This window comes from Rattus norvegicus, chromosome 2, assembly GCF_036323735.1.
Source record: "Rattus norvegicus strain BN/NHsdMcwi chromosome 2, GRCr8, whole genome shotgun sequence".
Lineage (NCBI taxonomy): Eukaryota > Metazoa > Chordata > Mammalia > Rodentia > Muridae > Rattus > Rattus norvegicus.
In genome coordinates, this window is record NC_086020.1 from 145,420,456 (window position 1) to 145,440,713 (window position 20,258).

Genomic DNA, 20,258 nt, shown 5'->3' on the forward strand with positions numbered 1-20,258 from the left:
AATGAGCAAGCTTCCTGAAAATGGAAAGGGTGGAGAGGTTAAGAGGCACCGGCGGAGGTCAGCTGTTCACGCTGGTGCTTTTTATGTATTTATGCTGGCTAGGGGAGATTTGTTTTCCTTGACTCCAGATTTCAGTTGGTCGCTCTGTTTGCAAACAGCTGACCTCAGATGAACGAACCCAACCACTCCCACTAAGAGAAACTGCTCTGCCCTCCCACAGCATGGCTACTTCCCACAGGGGTGCACTGGGGTAGTGGTGTACATAAGGATGGGGAGAGAGGAACCAAAGACAGCCAAACTGAGGCAGGGACTCCAGTTAACTGGAGGAGTAGCATCCGTGAACATGCGCCCAGGCTGGTATTTGTTGCCCCTGCCTTCAGATCACCTTACATACGGCCACAGTAAAGGCTGAGGGACATAGGATGGAAGGAAGAACTTACACTGGGAAGTTTGCAATGGGAGGATCATCCGGTTGTTGCACTCTTTAGCTGTGGAGGAGCTAGAGAGAGAGCCATCTTTTGTGTCTAAATCTGGGGAGGGTAAGCTAGCAGATACTTAAGTTCCCTTTCCTGCCTTATGCATATGCAAATCCAAAAGTTCAAGTATTTTCCTCCTGCGGTTCTCCTGGAATCTTTCTGCGAGCCACATCCAGGTGTTTGAGATCAGTGGGTGACAGGCATTTGAATGGGGTTTGAGTATGAATTAATGGATACAATTATTTAAATGAGTGAAATAAATGCTAAGTATACTGTATTTAGATGTAATTGGTGTCAAAGGCTCTCCAGCTTTAAAACAAGAGAGGAAATGCCAGCCTCGCTTGGCCACTCCGGTTGGAGTGAAGGCCGTTGTTGAGGGGGAATTGGCACTCTGAGTTTGTGTTTGGTACTCCCCTGCGGTGGACATTTCCGTTTAATCCTTCAAGAGTTTCTAAGCACTCAGTCACGCGTGTGGCTGGACTTGTGTGTGCTGGCCATATAGAGATCATGACAGTGATGCTGGGGATGATTCTGTGTTAAAAATAGTCAGCGTGTGCCAGTTACTGCTCTGACCATGTCACATCGGCAGTCTGAAGTTCACATTACCGCCATTTTGCAGAAGAGGAGTAGGGAGCCAGGATGCTGGGGTAGATTAGTTGGAAACACTGCTTGCTTCAGAGGCCTTACTTTCTCTATGGACCTGATTTGTAACAACAGTGGTAGCCAAAGACGCAGCTCCTTACTGTTACCAGCAGTTGTCTGAAGAGTTGTGTTTTCAAGAGGTCCCTGAGGTGGGCACTTAAGGCGCAAACCATTGTAATACCTAAACGTCACTTCTACCCAGGACTCAGCCTCAGTTTCTCAATATGTAAAAATAGTGCCTAAGTTACTTAGGAGTTACATGAGGCGTGTGTGTACTGCCCAGATATCAGGGAGAGAGGTGTCACTGTTACCAATATTACCAATATTAAAAGACATTTACTAGTTACTTTTTTTTTTTTTTTTTGTTTTTTGTTTTCTGAGACAGGGTTTCTCTGTGTAGCCTTGGCTGTCCTGGAACTCATTCTGTAGACCAGGCTGACCTTGACTCGGGGATCTGCCTGCCTCTCTGCCCCCTGGGTGCTAGAATCAAAGGTGTGTGCCATCACTGCCCAGCTGAGAAAAGACATTTTCTTCCGCTTCCGGTAGGCATAGGTATGCAGGTCGCGCTTGCTGTTTTATGCCAGGTTTATCCTTTGATTTTACTTCAGGTCCCATAGTTTGTGGTTGTCAGGCTGCAGGTATGGATAGGATGGGAGGTGAATATTAATAGTAGTGTTGATGATGGAAGACAGATAAAGCCAGCCTTTCCGGTGTGACTTTGATGTGGATGTGACCCTGGTATTATAGATGACGAGGCCAAGGGAAAGGAAAAGTTCCTCTTTACAGGAGTCCTGCCTTCTTAAGGAGGCTGGTTATAATGTTTTCACCATCATGTATAACCATGGTTGATCTCCGTTTTAATAACTTCCTGGATGGTTCTGGGCTGATGATGCGTCAAGCAAGGAGTGCAGATAAAAATCGGTCCCTCCTGCAAAACCGCGGTCTCAGCTTCTGTAGTCTGGAGTAATGGCTTCCACACTGCTGCCATATGGCTTGGATTCTGACTTCAGGGGCAGTGTGGTAGAAGTCCTTTAGTCTAGATTCCTAGGGCTGCTGGACAGCCTAAAACACTGGGCATTGTTTTCTCATAGGTTAGAAGGCTGGAACCAAGGCATCAGCAAGGCCACGGTCACTCAGCACCTCAGGCAGGGTCTTTCTGTTTGTCCAGACCCTTTTGGTGTAGAGCCAGAGAACCCCCAGTGTTTGCTCCACTGTCCTTCCTCTGCTTGTACCTCCTTTTTTATCAGGACAGTAACCTGCTACACCCACATCCACATATTCAGTATGACCCTGTTTGACTTGCTTACCTCTACAAAGATACGAGGCCATATGCACACTTCTTAGAGACTAGGGCTTCGAGGTCCCCGCCCTGCTCTGGGCCCAGTTCATCACTGAACACTGTGTACAGTCACTCTCCGTCTTTCGAGCGTCCGGGCTGATTTGGCAGAGTATAGTTGTGTTGTCTTGCATGCAGACTCAGGGATCATTTCTTTCTTGAGCTTGTTTCCTTCCTGTTCTCCTTCCCGGTGTCAGCGAAGCACCCCACAAGCACACGTTTTAAAGTTCCCTCTACCCTATGAGCCCATTTCCTGATTTCACTCTTCTTTCTCCAAATGTTTCTAGAAGCTTTCTGTGAACTTGCTGTCTTTTCTGTTCCCTCCAGTGTGGCTGTGGGGCCTTCAGAATTCGGTCTGCAGGGGTGTTCACTTCCCAGAAGCACTTGACAGTGTTGCTCTCTCAGGTTTCCTCCTTTTCCTGGAATGGCCATGCAGACTCAGTGTCCTTCTCTATCTGTTAGATTTCTATTGGGCTTTTCCCCAGTCTGTCTTAGACCCTTGGCCCTTCTCAGTTTCCTTTCTCCCTGAGCATCCCCCACCCTACCTAGGTTTGAGTTGTTACCCGTAAGCAGGTGCTAACTCAGAACCCGCTGGCCTGTGGATTGTTATTTCCACATGCCTTTGTTATCCTCACCCAATTCTGAGCAGCTGTTCTCACTGCAGACCTGTATGATCCGGCTGCTACCCCCTTGCTTACCTTGCTTAGAACCTTTAATGTCTATGATAGAGACAGACTTCCCTCTGTGGCCCACCACACCCTGTGTATTCTCTCCATCTTTAGGGCTCCAGAACCAGCTTCTAGCTGCAGCTTTGCTCCTGTTCCCTAAGTGACAGTATTCTCCATTCCTCCCAACTCGATAGACTTCAGTCATGTTTTCCCTCTGTATTTCTTCATTGCATGTGCCTCATCCATGACTGTTACTCTTCCGATGAACTGAACCTATGGTGATGACGTGCCTCTTCTTATTGCTGGTAATTCTCCTTGTCTTGGAGTTTATTTTATTTGATGTTAACTTGAGCATTCTTACGTTTATTGTTTAGACTGTATATGTCTGCTTTGTCCATTTACTAGCAAATTATTTGTCTTCCAAGTGTCACCTAATTTTAAAGTACAGCATGTAGCCGGGCTTTTCTTTTCTTCCCTTCTGGGTCCACTTGGTAATACCTCAGCTTGAGCACTCCACAACTGTTCAGTTAGCATTTACTGTGACTACTGTGGAGTTTGTTCTTCTTGTTCCCTTTCCTGTTCTCTGGATTATTAGACACCTTTAAATTTATACCTTTAAATGAGATGTTGGTTATACATTTGTATGTATGCATAGTTGCCTTATGAGTTACACAGAATGCTGGAGATCCTTCACACTCTCTGTTGTGTTAATGTGGTGTCTCTTCATAAAAGAGGTCAGAACTTTGGCATTGCAAGGGCCTTCTTAGAGAAGGGAAACTCCTTCAAAATCAGAGCTCATCTTAAAGGCCCCTTTCCAACATGTCTGACTTCCAAGATTGAGTTAAATGCTCCTTTGTTCTCTGAGCAGACAGAGTGTTTCTTTGGGGTATATGCCCCACCTGCCATTTGCCTATGGTGGATCCTCTAGTCTTTAGTTCAGTGCTGTATTTATAATTACTTGTTGATTGAATGGAGGGGGAGCCTAAGTTATAGTTTGTGAAATTCAAAAGACTTCACAATAATGTAAGGGGTGGAACAGAGGCAGTGGCACGATGTAGGCATATAGGTTAAAATGCATGAAATTGTCAAGTAGATTAAATGCAAGTTAAAATATTAAAAAATAGGGCAATTAATAATGGATCAGGCACAGTGCTAAACTCTGCAACATTTTATCTTATGTGACGTTAGCCCTGTGAGTTATTCTTGTTTCCTTTGAAACAAAGAAATGAGCTATAGAGAGGTCTGTTAATTGGTCCTAATACTGTGTATGAGCTCTGCCTTCTAACGCAGATCTGTAAGATTCTAGCATACAGAGTATCAGCCAGACTGGACCACTGGTCTTCATTGAGGCTTTGCGGTTTCAGACATAGAAAAGTGTAGAGACTGGTAGAGAAAAGGCCCCGCATTATTTAAGATCTGTATAGAATTATGATAGACCCTTCTTTAGGTCCTTTGGAGAGTAGAAAAAGGGAAAGCCTGTTGTATAAGGCTATGAAGATAAGGAAACTATTTCAGGAAGACTGCGTACAACTAGGAGGTAGGGAGGACAGAAGCAAAATGAGTGACAGGCAGTAACTGGGCCTGCATTCCTTAGAATACTTCAAAGGAGGGAGTGTGAGAAGCATTCTAATTAATGATGAAGTGTGGGAGTGAGAGATCCTTCCTTAATGTTTCAGGTCACTTATACTATTAACCTTGTGTGCTGCTCGATGACTTTAAACCCTGACCAGGAAGGGGTTTATCATTCCTTCTCCAGTTCTGAACATCATGCCATGCAAGCATGGATGTTAGCTTTTTCTAACAGGGGTCAGCAGATAACCTCTGGGGTCAGAGAGAATGCTTTTTGGAGAGAGAGGTACAGAACAGGAGTAATTATAAAACTGTTTATTAAATTTTGTTTTGGTAAGATAATGGGTTAACTAGTCTCCCCGAGTAGCAGTTAAATGGATAGTTTTCTGCTTTTCTGTTGTCTTTATCCCTTCTGAATATCCCTTCAGGATATCCCTTTATCCCTTATCCCAGTTCCTTAAATGGTCCCTAAGTTTGTTAGAAGATTAGGTGATCAAGACCATTGGGAGTGTCTGTATGGCTCTGTGTATTAGATGGTGAGTTGGGAAAAGGATAAGAGTGGGTGTGTGCGTGTGCACACGTGTTTGTGTGCTATTTATTGATCTGCCCTTCACATGGTCTTTGGAATGAGTATGTGCTAAACTGGGCCTTTTTGTTTTGTTTCTTGGATGAGAAGGAGCTTAAGTAGTTTCCAGACTGGCATCAAAATATGCTCAGTTCTCCAAAGAGATCTCTTTTACTTAAGAAAAAAAAATGTGTGTGCATGAGTGTGTGGTGGGCACACATGTGGAGTCCAAAGGGTAGCTCTTGGGAGTTGGGTCTCTCCTGCTACCTTAAGGATCCTGGTGATGGAGCTCAGGCAGTTTAGGTCTGTACCTAAGCGCCTCTCCTAGCTGAGCCATCTCACTGCCTTGATGAAATAATTTTATGGAAATGAAAAGATTGCTTTTAAAGTGATCTAGAAAAATAGGAACTTCAGGGTAAATCTGTGAGATTTTATGGCTGCATTAGGAGTCCTTAATGTCTTATTTTTCTGTCTATATAGAATATATTTTGAAAATGTATAGATGAGTGTAAGCACTAGCTTTCTCTGTTAACATAGTATTCTTATAGGCTTTTGCTTTGTTTTTGTTTTTGCGTTTGTTTTTTCTTTCTTTTTTCCCCTAAATTTGCTTTAAGGCTTCTGCTGTATTTTCTTGTTTCCAAGATATCAGCATGTAGCTCAGGCTGGGACTCAGATTGCTCTTGCCTTCCTCTCTGAAATGCTGGCGTTGTACTCGCCGCAGAAGGCTTGCATTTTAGTTAAAGCAATGGGAAGGAGTGTAGGAGCCTTCCCTTTTCCACATTCTGGCTACTTTTGGAATAACTTTGTTACCTTTGTTACCTACCTAAAGAAGTTCCATTTATGAGCAAATGGTAGGGTTAATGCTTTCTGGGACTGCAAGGTAATGGCTGTGATCTTTCTCCCTGTGTTTGCAAGGAGAATCATTGTAACAGTTGATGGTTGTTACTCATCTATTAGAAAAGTCTTTGAAGAGGTTCAAGGCTCACAGGGAGGTAGCTATTTTGTGTCCCTTACAGATAGCACTGGCTTGGCAGTGTAGAAGCATTCAGTTCCAAAATTTGGACTCTTTTCTAATTATACCTAATCAATCTTGGCAAAGCTTGCCAAAGAGTATAAAAGCTTCTTGTCTGAACGCATGTAACACATACCTCCTTTTGTCAAAGTCACCTAAAGCTGCCGAATGCTTCCACTATCCTGACCTGGGCTCTCAGAGTTGGTTCTGCAGATGCCTGGGGGGTCGGAGTGGGTGATTTTCTTTTACAGGGGCATCTGAGGGTGCAGCCTTGGAGTTTGAGAAATGTTGTCCACAGTTGTAAACATTTGGGTGTGAGTCGTGTTTGGATTTTTGCCATCAGTGTTTGTTCCTTTCAGGTACTTCAGAAAATAGACCATCTATGCACATGTTGCTTGCAGTGCTCTTGGTTTTTACCTGTTTCTGTAGTAACCCTACTTGAGGTGGCCATACCCAAAGGGGGCGGGGTCTAAGAGAGTGGTGTCACTTGAGAGTAGAAAGTAAAGAAGACTGTAAAATCAATTAATCTCAAAAGCCTAGTATTTCTTCCTGAGCTTTAAGTCACAGCCTTTGTGACTAAAAAATATACTGTCGTTCATTTTTTCAACATGGCAAATCACAGGCAAATGCACAACGAGTTTTCCTGTGATACTCTCCTTGTGACACCAGTTGTACCCTTGGTGCTTTAGACACTAAGAGTACAGAAACTTTTATTAATCGCCTTTTAACGCTGATCAAAAATCTACCTGACTTAAAAATATGCATTATACTTTTGTCTTAAAATTTTAAATAGTTATTTTGAAAATAGGTGATCCGTTTGAGATGTCTTTGGACAGGGTTGAGCAATCTGTCTTCTGCGTGGATCACTCAGTTAAGCGGCCACCACAGCTGAGAGGAGACTGGAGTCCCTTAGAACTATGTCCGCTGTATTGGGATCTTTTGAAAGTGGCCAAAGCAGCGGCCAGCCAAGGTGCTCATAAAAGCACACACAATGCATTTGCATGGCATGTTCTAGCTGGTCGGGCTCCTTAGCCAAGGTGACCATTTTTGACTGATCCCAGCAGCTCCTGGAACAGTTTCTTCTGTTTCTCGTTTGCAGCAGGTGCCTGCCAGTCTTTCTTTTGTGCCATGGTGACCATTAGCCCAGTTCACCAAGCCGATCTCTTGCCTCATTTCCTCCAGCTGTCTTTTTGCCATTCTATACTTTCAAGGTCGGATTTAGCCTGTGCCCATGATCATCTGGGCAGGGCAAGGAGGGTACTTTTTGTTTTTAATTTCTAAAATTACAGGCTATTAGCCAGGTATGCCGACGCAGGCCTTAGTCTCAGCCCTGCCTCAGGAGGTAGGGGCAGGTGGATCTCTTGAGTTTGAGGCCAGCCGGTCTACAGAGTGAATTCCAGGACAGGCAGGGCTATGTAGAAAAACCTTGTCTTGAAAAACAAAAATGAACACAAACATACTACTACTGTTACTACGACGATGACGACGACGACTACTACTACTACCAACACCAACAATAATAGTAATAGTAATAATTAGTAATAATTACCATTCCAGCCTATTTTCTTTTTTTTTTTTTTGCTGTGTTGTAACTGTGGAAAAGTGTTCTCACAACTATTCAGGAGGTCATTTTAAGGACCGTAGGAGTAGCATTGTATTTTTAGACCACATTTTCATGTGGCATTTGTTCTGGGTGTCAGGGGAATGTTGCTTTGTTGTGTGGGATCATCCTGAGGACAGCATTTCCGAGCTGGCTTTGCTCAGATGGCACATTAGCACAGTACATGCTGCTTTTCTTACCTGTGAAATGGAGTTGGTATATAGCAACTGAGTTGGTAAGGACTAAGTGAAGCAGACTATGTAAAACCAGCGACTCCCCCAGTTGTAGGTTATGGTGGGGTATGCTTACTACCACAAAGTTTATTACTAGAAACCATCATTTCTGTCTTTGGCTCACTGTGGACTGAGTGAGCAAGCCTTGGGTAAGTCATGTGGGACAGCTTTGTTATGTAAATAATCCTGTGGGCCAGGTAACAGCACTGGCTCTTCTTCCAGGGGACCTAGGTTGGATTCCCAGTACCCACACAGCGGCTCACAACCATCTATAACTCCTGTTATGATGCCTTCTGGCCTCTACAGATACCTCATGCTTGTGGTGCACAGACATTAATGCAGGCAAAACACTCATGCACATACATATAAGGAAGTATTTAAAAAAATATGACAGCAAGGGAGGAGAGTCAAACCATGAGCTTCTCATAACAATTCCACTTGAAACATTTTATGATCTTGGGTTGCAAGATGCTCAGCAGGTAAGCGCTTGCTGTCAGGCCTTGTGACTGGACTGAGTTCAATCCCCAGGACTTACATGCTAGAAGGATAAAAGCGATTTATCCACAAAAAGTTAAAAAATCCTCTACAGTCTCTTGTTTCTGTGTGTGGTGGAAGGGGCTGTTCACTTTTTTCTTTTTCCAAGTTATAATGTAGGAGTTAATAGGAGTTAAGAGTGGGGCATTTGCAGTAGGTATTTTTATCCCTGCTGTGACCAAATGCCACACAGAGGTAATTTAGGGGAGGGAGGATTTTGGCTTAAGGTTGAAGTAATAACAGTCCATCATGGCAGGGAGCTCATGGCCCCGTGAGCTTAAAGCAGTTATTTATAAGGCGCCCACACTCAGAGAGCAGAAGTGAGAGCTGCTCTCAGCTTTCTCTGTCCTTTCTAAAGTCCAGGATCCATCTCCTGGGATGACCCACCATAGTCAGGGTGAGTCCTACCTGATCAGTGAAAGTTCTCTAAGGACCCTGTACTAGACACATCCAGAGATGTTTCCACGGTGGTTTTAATCCTTCCAAGATGGCAGTCAAGATTGACTCAGTGGAGATAACCTATATGCCCTGCACATTTCAACATGATCCTGATCTGTCATGCACGCATTGGTTTTTAAATAGGTTATTGTCCTCTGAACTGCTTTCTCTTATATACATCAGTGAACTTAGGTATTACTCAGCTACAGTGTCTGGATTAACTTGAAGTGTTTCTGTTCTCGGCTTAATCAATATGTTCTCTTGAACAGGATGAACTTACAGCCGTGAATGTAAAGCAGGGATTCAACAACCAGCCGGCCTTCACTGGGGACGAACACGGCTCAGCCAGAAACATTGTAATCAACCCATCCAAGGTAATGCCAATTGTTTTCCGTAGCTCCTGAAAAGGGGTTTGTGATACCCTTGACAAAGACCTTGCTCTTTAAGCTGTATTCCCAGTTCGAACCTTCCTCATGTTTGCAAAACCATGAAGCCCACAAGGTGTTAGGTGTCAGGCATTTCACCCTGAGACCACTCCGGGGTCCCTTTCCACCTTCTGTTTATTTTTTATGGCTTTCACGGTTGCCATCATAGAAGAGCATGGGCCAGTTTTGCACCACTGTGACAGCCTAGATTTATTTTGTTGTCCTATGACAGTTCAGGTTTACTGTTTTAGCTAAGAATATCCTCATCACGTTATGTCAGGAGGAGTGTAATAACAGTTCGCCCAATTGCTGATTGTACCCAGTTGTCATTCAGTCATTGTGATGCCCATTGTCTTCCTAAAAATAGCAATCTCTTCTTCCTGGTAATCTGTAGTCATTACTTTTTAAAATCAAACTCAGGATTACCGGATCTCCCCACAGTGACTGATTTTGAAATCATACAAATCTTATTCTTCAATAAATTTCATCCAAGAATTTGACGTTTCTCTTCACTCTACTTTACTTCTCCCTTCTTTATTTCTTTTGACAGAGTCTCTCCGGGTATCCCTGCCTGGCCTGGACCTTGCTGTTTGGCCTTGAATTTGTAGCGGCCTTCTTGTCCCTGTCTGCTGTGTGCTGACATGACAGGCACACCGAGCTCACTGACGGTTCTTGCTGAATGGTTTATCGTGCTGGGAGCTGACATGTTTTTCTGTTTATCGTCCCTTATACATGCGTCAGCTTCAGTTCAGTGTGGGACCTCCCTTTTTCCTTAATTTTTTTTTTCTGCGTCACCAAGGATTACTTCAGTATCACTCACACTTTTTTTATTACCTTCATTTTTCTTTCGGCTGTGTGGGCAGTCAATATTTGGTTGGTAAGGGCCTTTTAAACCCCGGTGGAGCATCCCCACCATTCTTCCTGCTGTACACCGTCTGTCTTCCGGGTTCATTGTGTTCTCTCTGTGTCTTTCACTGGGTGCTAGGCGTGCTCTGCACTTCTGGAGTATCGTTATCTCTAGGTCTTCTCAGGGGACAGAGAGGACAGACGGCTTTTTGTCTATTTGTCTAGCTCGCCTTTTCGTCTACCTGCCAGTCGTGCGCTTTTTCAACTGCACATCACACAGTATTTCCTTATCTTTTCCCATTTGGTCTTTGCGTCTTCCTTCTCCTGAAGTGAGAATTGCTCTCTCCAGCGTCAGCAGAGTGAGTGTTCTGTGTATTACAGCACCATAAGCTGTTTCTAGGTAAACTCTTTCAGGGCCATTGCAACAAACACGTCTCTGCATAAGACTTACAGTTTTTCTGCAATTCCTTTGTCCTTAACCAACTTTCATTAAAAACGTACAGTCAGAGTTGGAGGGAAGGGGCTTGGGAGGGACTGGAGAAAGGAAAGGAGAGGAAGAAGTGATTAATTGTATTTTAATTAAAACTGTAGAAAGATTTATAGTCGGACTATTATGTTTAGAGGTTTATTGAATTAAATATCTTTTCCGTGGACCAATTATATATACATATATATGTATGTATACACACATATATGCTGCACACATACATACATATATATGAGAATTTTTGCTCATTTTTATTTTAATGATCAATTTTAAAATGTGATTAAAAACCATCACAAATAAAAGTAAGAAATAAAAAAAGCAAGTCAATGTCTATATGTCCCTTCTCTCACAAAAACACACAAATAATTGACTGCTAAACCATCAGTGGAAATTTGTATGCAATGCTGTTGACCAGATACGGCGATAGTTTTAAATTTGCTTTTTTGCAATCTTTATATACTTTGTGTTACAACTATAATTCCGTATTTGTGATTAATATATAGTTGTATATGTGTAATTCAGTATACATAATTTTTGCCAGTTAACCATAGATCTTGGGCAGTGCATACGTTCACATTCTATGTAACCATCTCCCTTCTGCATGTCCCAAAACACTTACATCTCTGTCAGTGATCTACTGCATGGCTTGGTCCTGGAGCCCTGAATGGGTCAATTTGGGAATGAAGAAACATTATATACATTGAAGCTGGGATCAGGTGGGCTGTGCTGGCTTTGATGGAGGGCACCTCCCATAACCTGGAAATTCCATGTTTTATTATGTACAGCACAAGGAGGAGGGGTGGCTCGTGTGGGCAGTAGGTCTCTTTAGAGGGGCAGTTTCGGTCTGCAAACAGCTGGGTGAAGGAAACTGCTGTCTGCTTCCTGTACAAAATGCTTGCTCGTCCTTCAAAGCCCTGTCTTTACAAAATGTGAGACTTTGCCCCAGCTAGAAAGGAGAGATTTGCCTCCCTGAATTCCCCTCTGACCGCCACATACTCTGGCATGGATGCGCCTGGACAGTCTTACCCCTGCCCTATATATGCATGTACACTCTATCTCTTATACATGCAAGTAGTAATACAGTTTCCAAGAGAAAACAAAAGGCTCTTATCTAACATAGTAACATTGTGGGTTAGGGTTTCAGTGTGTGGATTTCGGGCATTCAGAGTCTAGTTTATGTCAGAGAGTAGGCTTTTTTTTTTTTTTAAATGTGTTATAAATGGTCAGTTCTTGGTTCTTGGTGTCAAATTCTATGTTAATTTAGGTAACCAAGTTAACAAAAATAACTCACTGTACTTGGACCTCTTTTTCTGTGAGATGTGTTCAAGGCCTTAATATTTTTTATGTGAATTTGATTTCATTAACATGAATCTCAGTGTTTAACACCTGACCTTTTCCATTCTTATCAAAGCAGCTATTATCTGAATAGTTCTGGGTGGATAAAAACAAGTGCCAAATTAACCTTCTTACGTTTTGTTTGAAAGAATAGGAATTGGTGTTACACGTTTTGAAGGATGATATGGCAGTATAATTAAAATTGCAGAACCGTGCCATCCAAATTATAGAAATTTGTCCTATATCTGCATGGAAATAACGTGAAAGGTTTTTCAATTTAACAGAATTCATAGCACTAATGTCGTAGCCCATGCTCAAGGTGCCTGTTATAATATTCTCTTGATTAAATAAAGGACGGAGATCCATGCAGAACATTATCTGTAGCTATACAAATGAATGAATTCAACATATAGGCACGGAGTGCTCATACTTCACTGTGCATGGTAAGCTGGGTACAGCGGAAAGGAAAAAAACAAGTATGTGTTTGCGCGAGTGTTTTATAAGCAGCAGTGGAAGGCACACAGCCAGCTAACCACACTGATTATTTGGAGGTAGAAATTAGGTTTTGGGAGCGAGGCTTTAAAAAGTATTGTCTTCTGAGTTTTGAATATATTGCTCTTAGACAGAAATTAAGCACAGTGGCAGGTCAGTGACATATCTGTAATCCTAGCACTTGGGGTGGAGGGAGGCAGGGATGTCATGTGTCCCAGGCCAGTGTGAGACCACTTTTAAAATCATTTTTTTTTAATACTGTATGGTTTTGAGACTTTTTTGATTCTTAATGTTCATTTCTTCTTGCTTGGTTAGGAATTTCAACTTTGCTTTGTTTACAAGATTTGTTTGCAAGATTCACTAAGGAGAACCCTAAAACACACGTGTCCGGTTTGTTCCCTTATTCGCAGGGGTACACTCATTCCTTAGAATGGTTTTCAATTTTTGCCCCTGTTTATTATGATTAATGTGCTTGCCCATAATTGCATCTTAGAGGTTTCTCTAATACACACTAGCATGTACTGTTGGCTGTTTAGTGCCCTTGGTAGAAAGACCAAATATCAGTCGAGAAATTTGAAATCGAACATTTTGCTGCTAGTGACTGCTCCTTTACAAACTCATCAGTGATGCCCTGCCCCGTTCTACATGGCTTGGTCCTGAACACCCGGATGTGGTAACTTGGGAGTGACATTCTCAAGCTGTAACTTCTACCTAATTTATCCACAGAAAACTCCAAATTTGATTTAAAGAGGAAAACTTTAGTGAAAGTTGTTTAAAAACAAAAATCTGATATCTATTTTTTGTTTGTTTATTACTTTAGCTTTTGTTGGTCACTATTGTGTTGCTGAGAAGAGACTTTATGACCAAGCCAGCTCTTGTAAAAGAAAGTATTTGATTGAGAGCTTGCTTATAGTTTCGGAAGTTTTAGTCCATTAATAATAATGGCAGGGAGCATGGGAGCATGCAGGCAGGCACGGAGGTAGTGGCTGGAGATGGTCCATAGGCAGAGAGGGAGGGAGGGAGGGAGAGAGGGAGAGAGGGAGAGAGAGGGAAGGAGAGAGGGAGGGGGAGGGGAGAGAGAGAATGAGGGAGAGGGAGGGAGAATGGGAGGGGGGACGGGAGAGGGAGAGACAGACTTACTTAGGGCTTGACTTGGGTTTTTTACAACTTTAAAGCCCACCTCCAGTGACACACTTCCTCTAATAAGGCCATGCCTCCTAATTCTTCTGATCCTTTCAAATAGCACCACTTCCTGACGATTAAGCATTTAAATATATGAGGCTATGGGAGTATTCTTATTCACACTACCACAGTTTTATTACCACTTTTCAGTTCAGGGAGTTTCACATTAAAAAAAAAGTTGTCCCAGCTTTTTTGTCCCCGGGATAAACTTGATTAATAGATCAAGTCGAACCAGGTCAGACTATGTGCAGGGCACCTGTTGCCTCCAGCTTTTCACTGAGGTGGGATTCCTACGTTTTGGTTTTCCAGGGTAGTGTTTTAATTTACTTAGGTTGCTACTGTTCGCTAACTATTGGCTAACTATTGGGAATGGTTTGCATCATCTAACTGAAGGTTCTCAGGGGACAATCGTGATGCTTCTGGGCTCTTAAAAACCTGCTCAGGGCTCCTGTAGACTTGCTGCTTCTCCCCTCCCACCCTATCTCCCTTCCTGACCTTTGTTCCTTTCCATCCCTCTCTTTGCCCACCGTATACTTGGGATTACAGGAAATAATAAAACAGTAGGCAGACACCGCTTCTCTGCTCTGTCCCATTCAGACTTTCCCCCTTCCCCCAGCTCTCCTTTCCCTCCCTCCCCTTCCCCTTATAAAATTGTCAGTTCAATCAAAATGCTGGGTACCTAATTTATTCCTTTTGTAGTTATTCTTTTAGATACATTTCTCTAGATTCTTGAAGGAAGTACTATCAAGTTTAAACACAGGATTTTGTTTCTAAAAGCATGTGCTGTTAAGAGAAAACAGGAGTAAGAGCGGTTCTGTGGTCCCCGGACTTTGTCCTCTTCAGTGTAACCCCGTGAGGGAGCACATTCTCTCATGAGGCCTGTGCAGTGACCAGCAAAGAAGTGTGCAGCTAAGATTCAAACACGGCCCATACTGAAACTCATCCTGATGGAATGAACTTCACATTACCTGAGGCCTCCGGTGGTGCTTCCCTTTTCCCAGCCGCCTGGGGACAGCGGGGCAAGGGTGGTGAGGGAGTTTTTCATTGTATTACTGGAAAGAAATCACCCCTTGGGGCTCTAGGACTTACTATGTGGAAATCATAGCTTTTACGCGTCAGAGATAGGAATTTTCATTTTCTCTGATAGGCTGTGTCAAGATTTTAGTTGAAACAGTGAAGACAAACTAGGTAACACTAAGGCAGATGCACATTGTTTAAACACTGTCTTGCTTCCGTCTTTTTTCTGCAGATCGGTGCGTATTTCAGCAGCATATTGGCTGAGAAACTGAAGCTTAACACTTTCCAGGACACCGGAAAGAAGAAACCCCAAGTTAATGCTAAAGATAATTACTGGCTGGTCACTGCTCGATCGCAGAGCGCCATTCACAGTTGGTTCTCTGACCTAGCAGGGAACAAACCACTTGCTATTTTGGCAAAAAAGGTACCAAGTATTTTCTTCTATTGTTGTGATTACAGTTTTATAAATGAAGCTGTTTGAGATAATGTTCACATGTACACCTTTTCCCCTATTCTTTTTTAAAACCAGACTTTCAGTTGTAGGTACACATGTCCAGACAGTTCTGTTCCTATGTTCTTCCCTCTATATTTTGATCACAGGGAGTGCTCTGGGCATCTAAAAACCTCAGGGATCTGCATAAAGGTAGATTTTGCTGACTTAGATCTATCTTAGAATTTAAGAGTAGGTAGTAAGTCTTCATTTCCATCCCCTGCATTACACTGATTTCTTAGATCAAGATGTTCAAGATACAAGGCAAAGATCCCTTGCTTTGAGATTATTCCCTTGTCTGTCAAAATACCCATCCTCACACAGCTGTACACACACACACACACGCACGCACGCACACGCACACACGCACGCACACATACACACACACGCACACGCACGCACGCACGCACGCACGCACACACACACATACACACACACGCACACACACATACACATACACACACACATACACATACACACACATATACACACATACACACATACATACACATATGCACACACACAAATATAATATTTTTAGGCTAAGTTAAGTCTTGCTACCATGCAAGACAAAGATTTTTATTCTGTGTGTACTTGTGCTGTGAAAAGGCGCTTTAAACAAAGCAGGCATATGTATTTATAACTTTGAGAATTTTTTGGCAAGGGTGTGTGTGGGGTGGTAGAAGGTTCTTTTAAAATCTCTACTTTTAGTAAGTTTCTTCAGTGGGAATAATCAGTATAAAGGCTCAGTAATCTTGTGTGGCCCCAACAACGTAAGATGTCCTTTGAAAGTCTATAGTAAAGTTAGAAATTTCCCCTGGTCTCTGTCTCTGACTTCTTGTATACCTCTGTAACAATTCCAGGTACCTCTTCTCATCTCCCCTGAAGTCCCTTAGTTCTAGGACCTCCATCATCAGTTCTAAGTATGCAGCGGTCATTTCCACCTGGTGTAGATCCAGCTTGGAAGACAATGCCTTCATATACTTGTGTGTTTGCTTTTGAAAGCAACTCTTTGAAATCAGTGCCTGCATCCTCCATTGGCTTTAATCTGCTGTGTCTTGACACTGCATGCCTCACATAGATAGATAGATAGATAGATAGATAGATAGATAGATAGATAGATAGATAGATAGATAGATAGATAATGACGAAAGGCACCTGCAGTCTTTGAAGAACACTTGTTTAAGTGTGACCAACTCTTCCTAGAGTTAGTGCCACTGTTTCAACCCGCCCAAACCACAGCGCTGGAACACTTCAATCCCAGTATTAAAATGTTTTTGGTCTCACTGTGGATTGTGTCTGAAGACCACGTAAGCCTTAGAGCATCCTTCAGAGTTTGGTGGCTTTTGAGCACCAATTCATATCCTCTGTGCTGTCAGTTAGGTGTTTAAGGTTTTCCTCTGCTACAAGCTCTGAGAATACTTCTCAGGTGCTTTCTTACGGTGAATATTGGTAAGGAATTGGTTTCCTTGCCTTAAGGGTGTAGGGGTCTCATCTTTTAGGAGGGAGGTAACTCATGGTGTGCTGTATTAGCTCTTGTTCTTCTTTCTTTATTAGGAGCTGCCTCTGGCCAAGTCAGGTGTCCCTCAGGTAAGCCTTGGCATTAATTCTTTGCAAACATAGACATTTCTTTATAAAACATTGACTCTACCTTGGTGTGTTCATGCCTTAGGCATTCCAAGAGTCTGTCTTCCCCCCCTTCTCAGAATTTCATCCTTTTGAGATGGCAAAGGCTCTTGTAGTTTTGGGCAAAGGGCCAAATTCTCTATATGGTCTTCATAGTCACTTAGTTAATTTCTGATATTTATGTATAAGAATGCTTAGGAAGGCAACAGTGATTTACTTGCTGTGGTCCAGAGTCATCTTCCAGCTCTTACCCAGCTTCCAGAATAGTTTTTATATGGTATAGATCATGTTTCTGGCATGGTTTTCCATTAGTATAAAGCCATACAGTACTCCAGAGGTGTCTGTAAGGACTTGTAATTTAGTCACTGTCATGACTTACTTTTGAAAAGGAGAATTCTGCCAACCAGGGATATTCTTCTAACTCTTGATCAGTCGGCTCGTTCTTAACCTGTGTTTGCAGGTGCCCTTGGTTACTGTGGTCTAGGAATTTCCTCTGGTTCTGGTCCTGTTTAGACAATGAGAGGTGCTCTTCTCTCCGAGGGGAGAAGAGATGATAATATCCTTGTGTTTATGGAAGAAGCACACACTTAGCATCTTAATTGCCTTTGTAGCTCTAGATTAATGAAGACATTAAGCTGCTGCCCAGTGGTTGCCAAAATTCAATGTCAAGTTGATGTCAGATGTCTTACAGGAAAAAAAAAAAAGATCCATTACTGTGAGAAATAATCATAGGAATCATCATTTCCTTCCCAAGTTGGCCCAAACTATAGATTGGACAAAGCCATCACACTTATCTTCTCTCTTAATCAAATAACGTCCTTCACATCTGTGTGCTTGGATATTGAAGCCCCAACTTGAGTCAACTCAGGCTTTTGCCATTTTGCTAGTGTCAGATCTGTGGCTTGGTTTGGTATATTATGCTATTTTATCTAAACATTTCACATTTTCGACTGTTTGCATTTTTTCCTCCTAACAGTTGCTGTTTAAATAAATCCTTTGCTCATCTATGAAAGATACTATTCATAGGACTCTTTGGAGACTCTGTCTTTTACCTTGAATTTATCTACGTTTTTCAGGCTTCAATCTTGCGTCCTTTTGGTGTACATGAATGAGAGGCAACAAGACACGGAGTTACACAGTTTAAACCACTGGCCCCATAGTTTACATTCTAGTGGAAAGCATCAGGTCTTGAGCTGAATGTTTGACCCTGTGTTTTTCTTGTCTCTGTCTTGAATTGATAGTAACTGCAGACACCATGTTCCGTGAGAGATGTGCCCTGTGTGATAAACGGGCAGGATATTTTCTCATTAAAATGTATCACTGCGTTGTGCAGAGATGAGTGAGGCCTTGCAGATTTGGCTCATGTGTTTTTTGCCTCCCTTCAGTTGTTTTGTCCAGTGCAGTTTTCTGTGTCATGAGGGCAATGTTCTGAATTCAGCACCCAAGGCCGCAAGTGTACCTGATCAAAGAGTCTTCAGTTTTCTGTAAACACAGTGTCAGCACACTGTACTCCACTGACCAAGGCCAGGAGGCAGTCCTTCAGCAGTGGAACGAGTTGATGGTTCTTTGGAAAGACCAAATGAAGTAGCTTGCTTTCAGGGACTTACATTTTTTTTTTTTTAATTCCAGGGACCATACCTTGTGCTAGGCATGCAAATGGTTAAATTTAAAAATCCACTGACTTGACAAGCTCGTAGAAAAATTCTGTGTGGGATGAATTGGCAGGTTTAAACTTTGACTTTTCAACCCGAATTCAAGTCTGATTTTTGGGATAGAGAAATAAGGTTTGTTGGTATCCATGGCAGGGTTCCAGTGTCTTCTTTTGAAAGGGCCTTAATCTGTGGCATGAAAACACCAGGCTTGGTATAGACAAATCCCTAATCAGGCAACAGAGTATTATTGGTATAATTTTTATTGTACCAGTAATCAATTGACATGCTTAAAAAAATACAGAATAACCACTTTGTGAGGTGCATAGAATCCAAATTGGCTAGAAAGTGGTGAACTTGACTGTCAAAGCCAAGGGAAGTGGTTGAGCAGCGGTCATCCCACTATGGTGCATGGCATGTGTGCACCGTCTTAGTAGTCCTGACCTGCTGCCCTAGAACAGTGGGACTGCTGGTCACTCTTTGTACCGTGATTACAAACCCAAGAGGTGACATAGATGAACAGGCTGTTCACAGGCTGTTTATGAGGTGTTCTGGAAGAACGAATTAACTCTTTCGAGCCATTCCCTGGTACATTGGGATGCTAATTTGCTGAATGGCGCCTTTGTGGTCTTGAAGAAATAATTAACAGCCTCGAGTGTCTCCTTCAGCCAGCAAATTAATTGCCGTGCTAGTGTAGCTCAGTGCGTGTGAGGCAGACCCACGATCCATCATCGTAGGCTCTGCTGAAGACACTCAGAAAGTTTCTGGGAATCGTGGCCTTTGTGAAATGTTGCAGTTAGAAATCGTCATACCAAGAAAGCGTCCATGGATAAAAAGAAGAGTGATGGCAAACTCTTTCTGATCTCTCCCTTCCAGTTTTGGGATAAATCATTTAGAAAGAATATCGTGAAATTGTTTTTCCTTATCTGAGAACGTGATGAGACTTTGTTTGATCAATAAGAAGGCACAGCTGAGAACCAACTTGCCATGGGTCAGACATAATTTTGATCTTTGTTTCCTAATGACAATTGGAATTTTCTTCCCTCTTTTCAAACGTATGCACTCTTAGAGAGTCCGTCAGACATGCTGTCTTAGAGCAGCATAGAGTGTCTGATTGCTGTGTTGTATGTTTTTAGGTCCCCATCCTCAGTAAAAAGGAGGACGTCTTCGCATATTTGGCTAAGTATTCTGTGCCAATGGTTCGGGCAACGTGGCTGATCAAGATGACTTGTGCCTATTACTCTGCTATATCTGAAGCTAAAATTAAGAAGCGCCAGGCTCCGGATCCCAATTTGGGTAAGCGAGCCAGCGGGCAATGTTTTATATATTTCACTATTGGTTCTTCAAATAATCGTGACCTGCACCCTTTTAGAACTCAGCATCCCAGCACAATGACGATGGAGAAAGCCCCCAGGGCAGCTGGCAGTCAGCAAGCCCTGTTGATATCTCCAGGATGTACCCTGTTTCAACTCGGTACTGGCACAGCTGTGGAGGTGCCGGTCAGACCACCATCATCTTTGTCTGGGCGGAAGCAACCTCTGACTGGCTTCCCTGCGTGCTTTTGCTGTAGTCGAGCAGGCCTGAAGTCGGAGTGGGGAGTGGGCAGCTGTCGCTTACCCCCTCCTCCCCTGTGCTC

At 42.8% G+C, this 20,258-nt stretch overlaps 1 protein-coding gene across 9 annotated transcripts in view; it reads left to right on the forward strand.

The window, feature by feature from the left end:
- Med12l (mediator complex subunit 12L) overlaps nt 1-20,258 on the forward strand; it is a 323,000-nt gene that overhangs the window by 17,138 nt on the left and 285,604 nt on the right. For 7 of the 9 annotated variants that reach the window (XR_005500979.2, XM_039103686.1, XM_039103693.1 and 4 more), the window contains exons 3-6: nt 9,343-9,447; nt 15,090-15,281; nt 16,905-16,937; nt 19,759-19,918. Coding sequence is in view for 8 of the 9 variants with exons in the window: in XM_039103686.1 (XP_038959614.1) it covers nt 9,343-9,447; nt 15,090-15,281; nt 16,905-16,937; nt 19,759-19,918 (490 nt within the window). In the remaining variant the exon portion in view is untranslated. The remainder of the gene's footprint in view (nt 1-9,342; nt 9,448-15,089; nt 15,282-16,904; nt 16,938-19,758; nt 19,919-20,258) is intronic. The other 2 variants (XM_039103690.1, XM_039103692.1) reach the window with 1 other exon arrangement.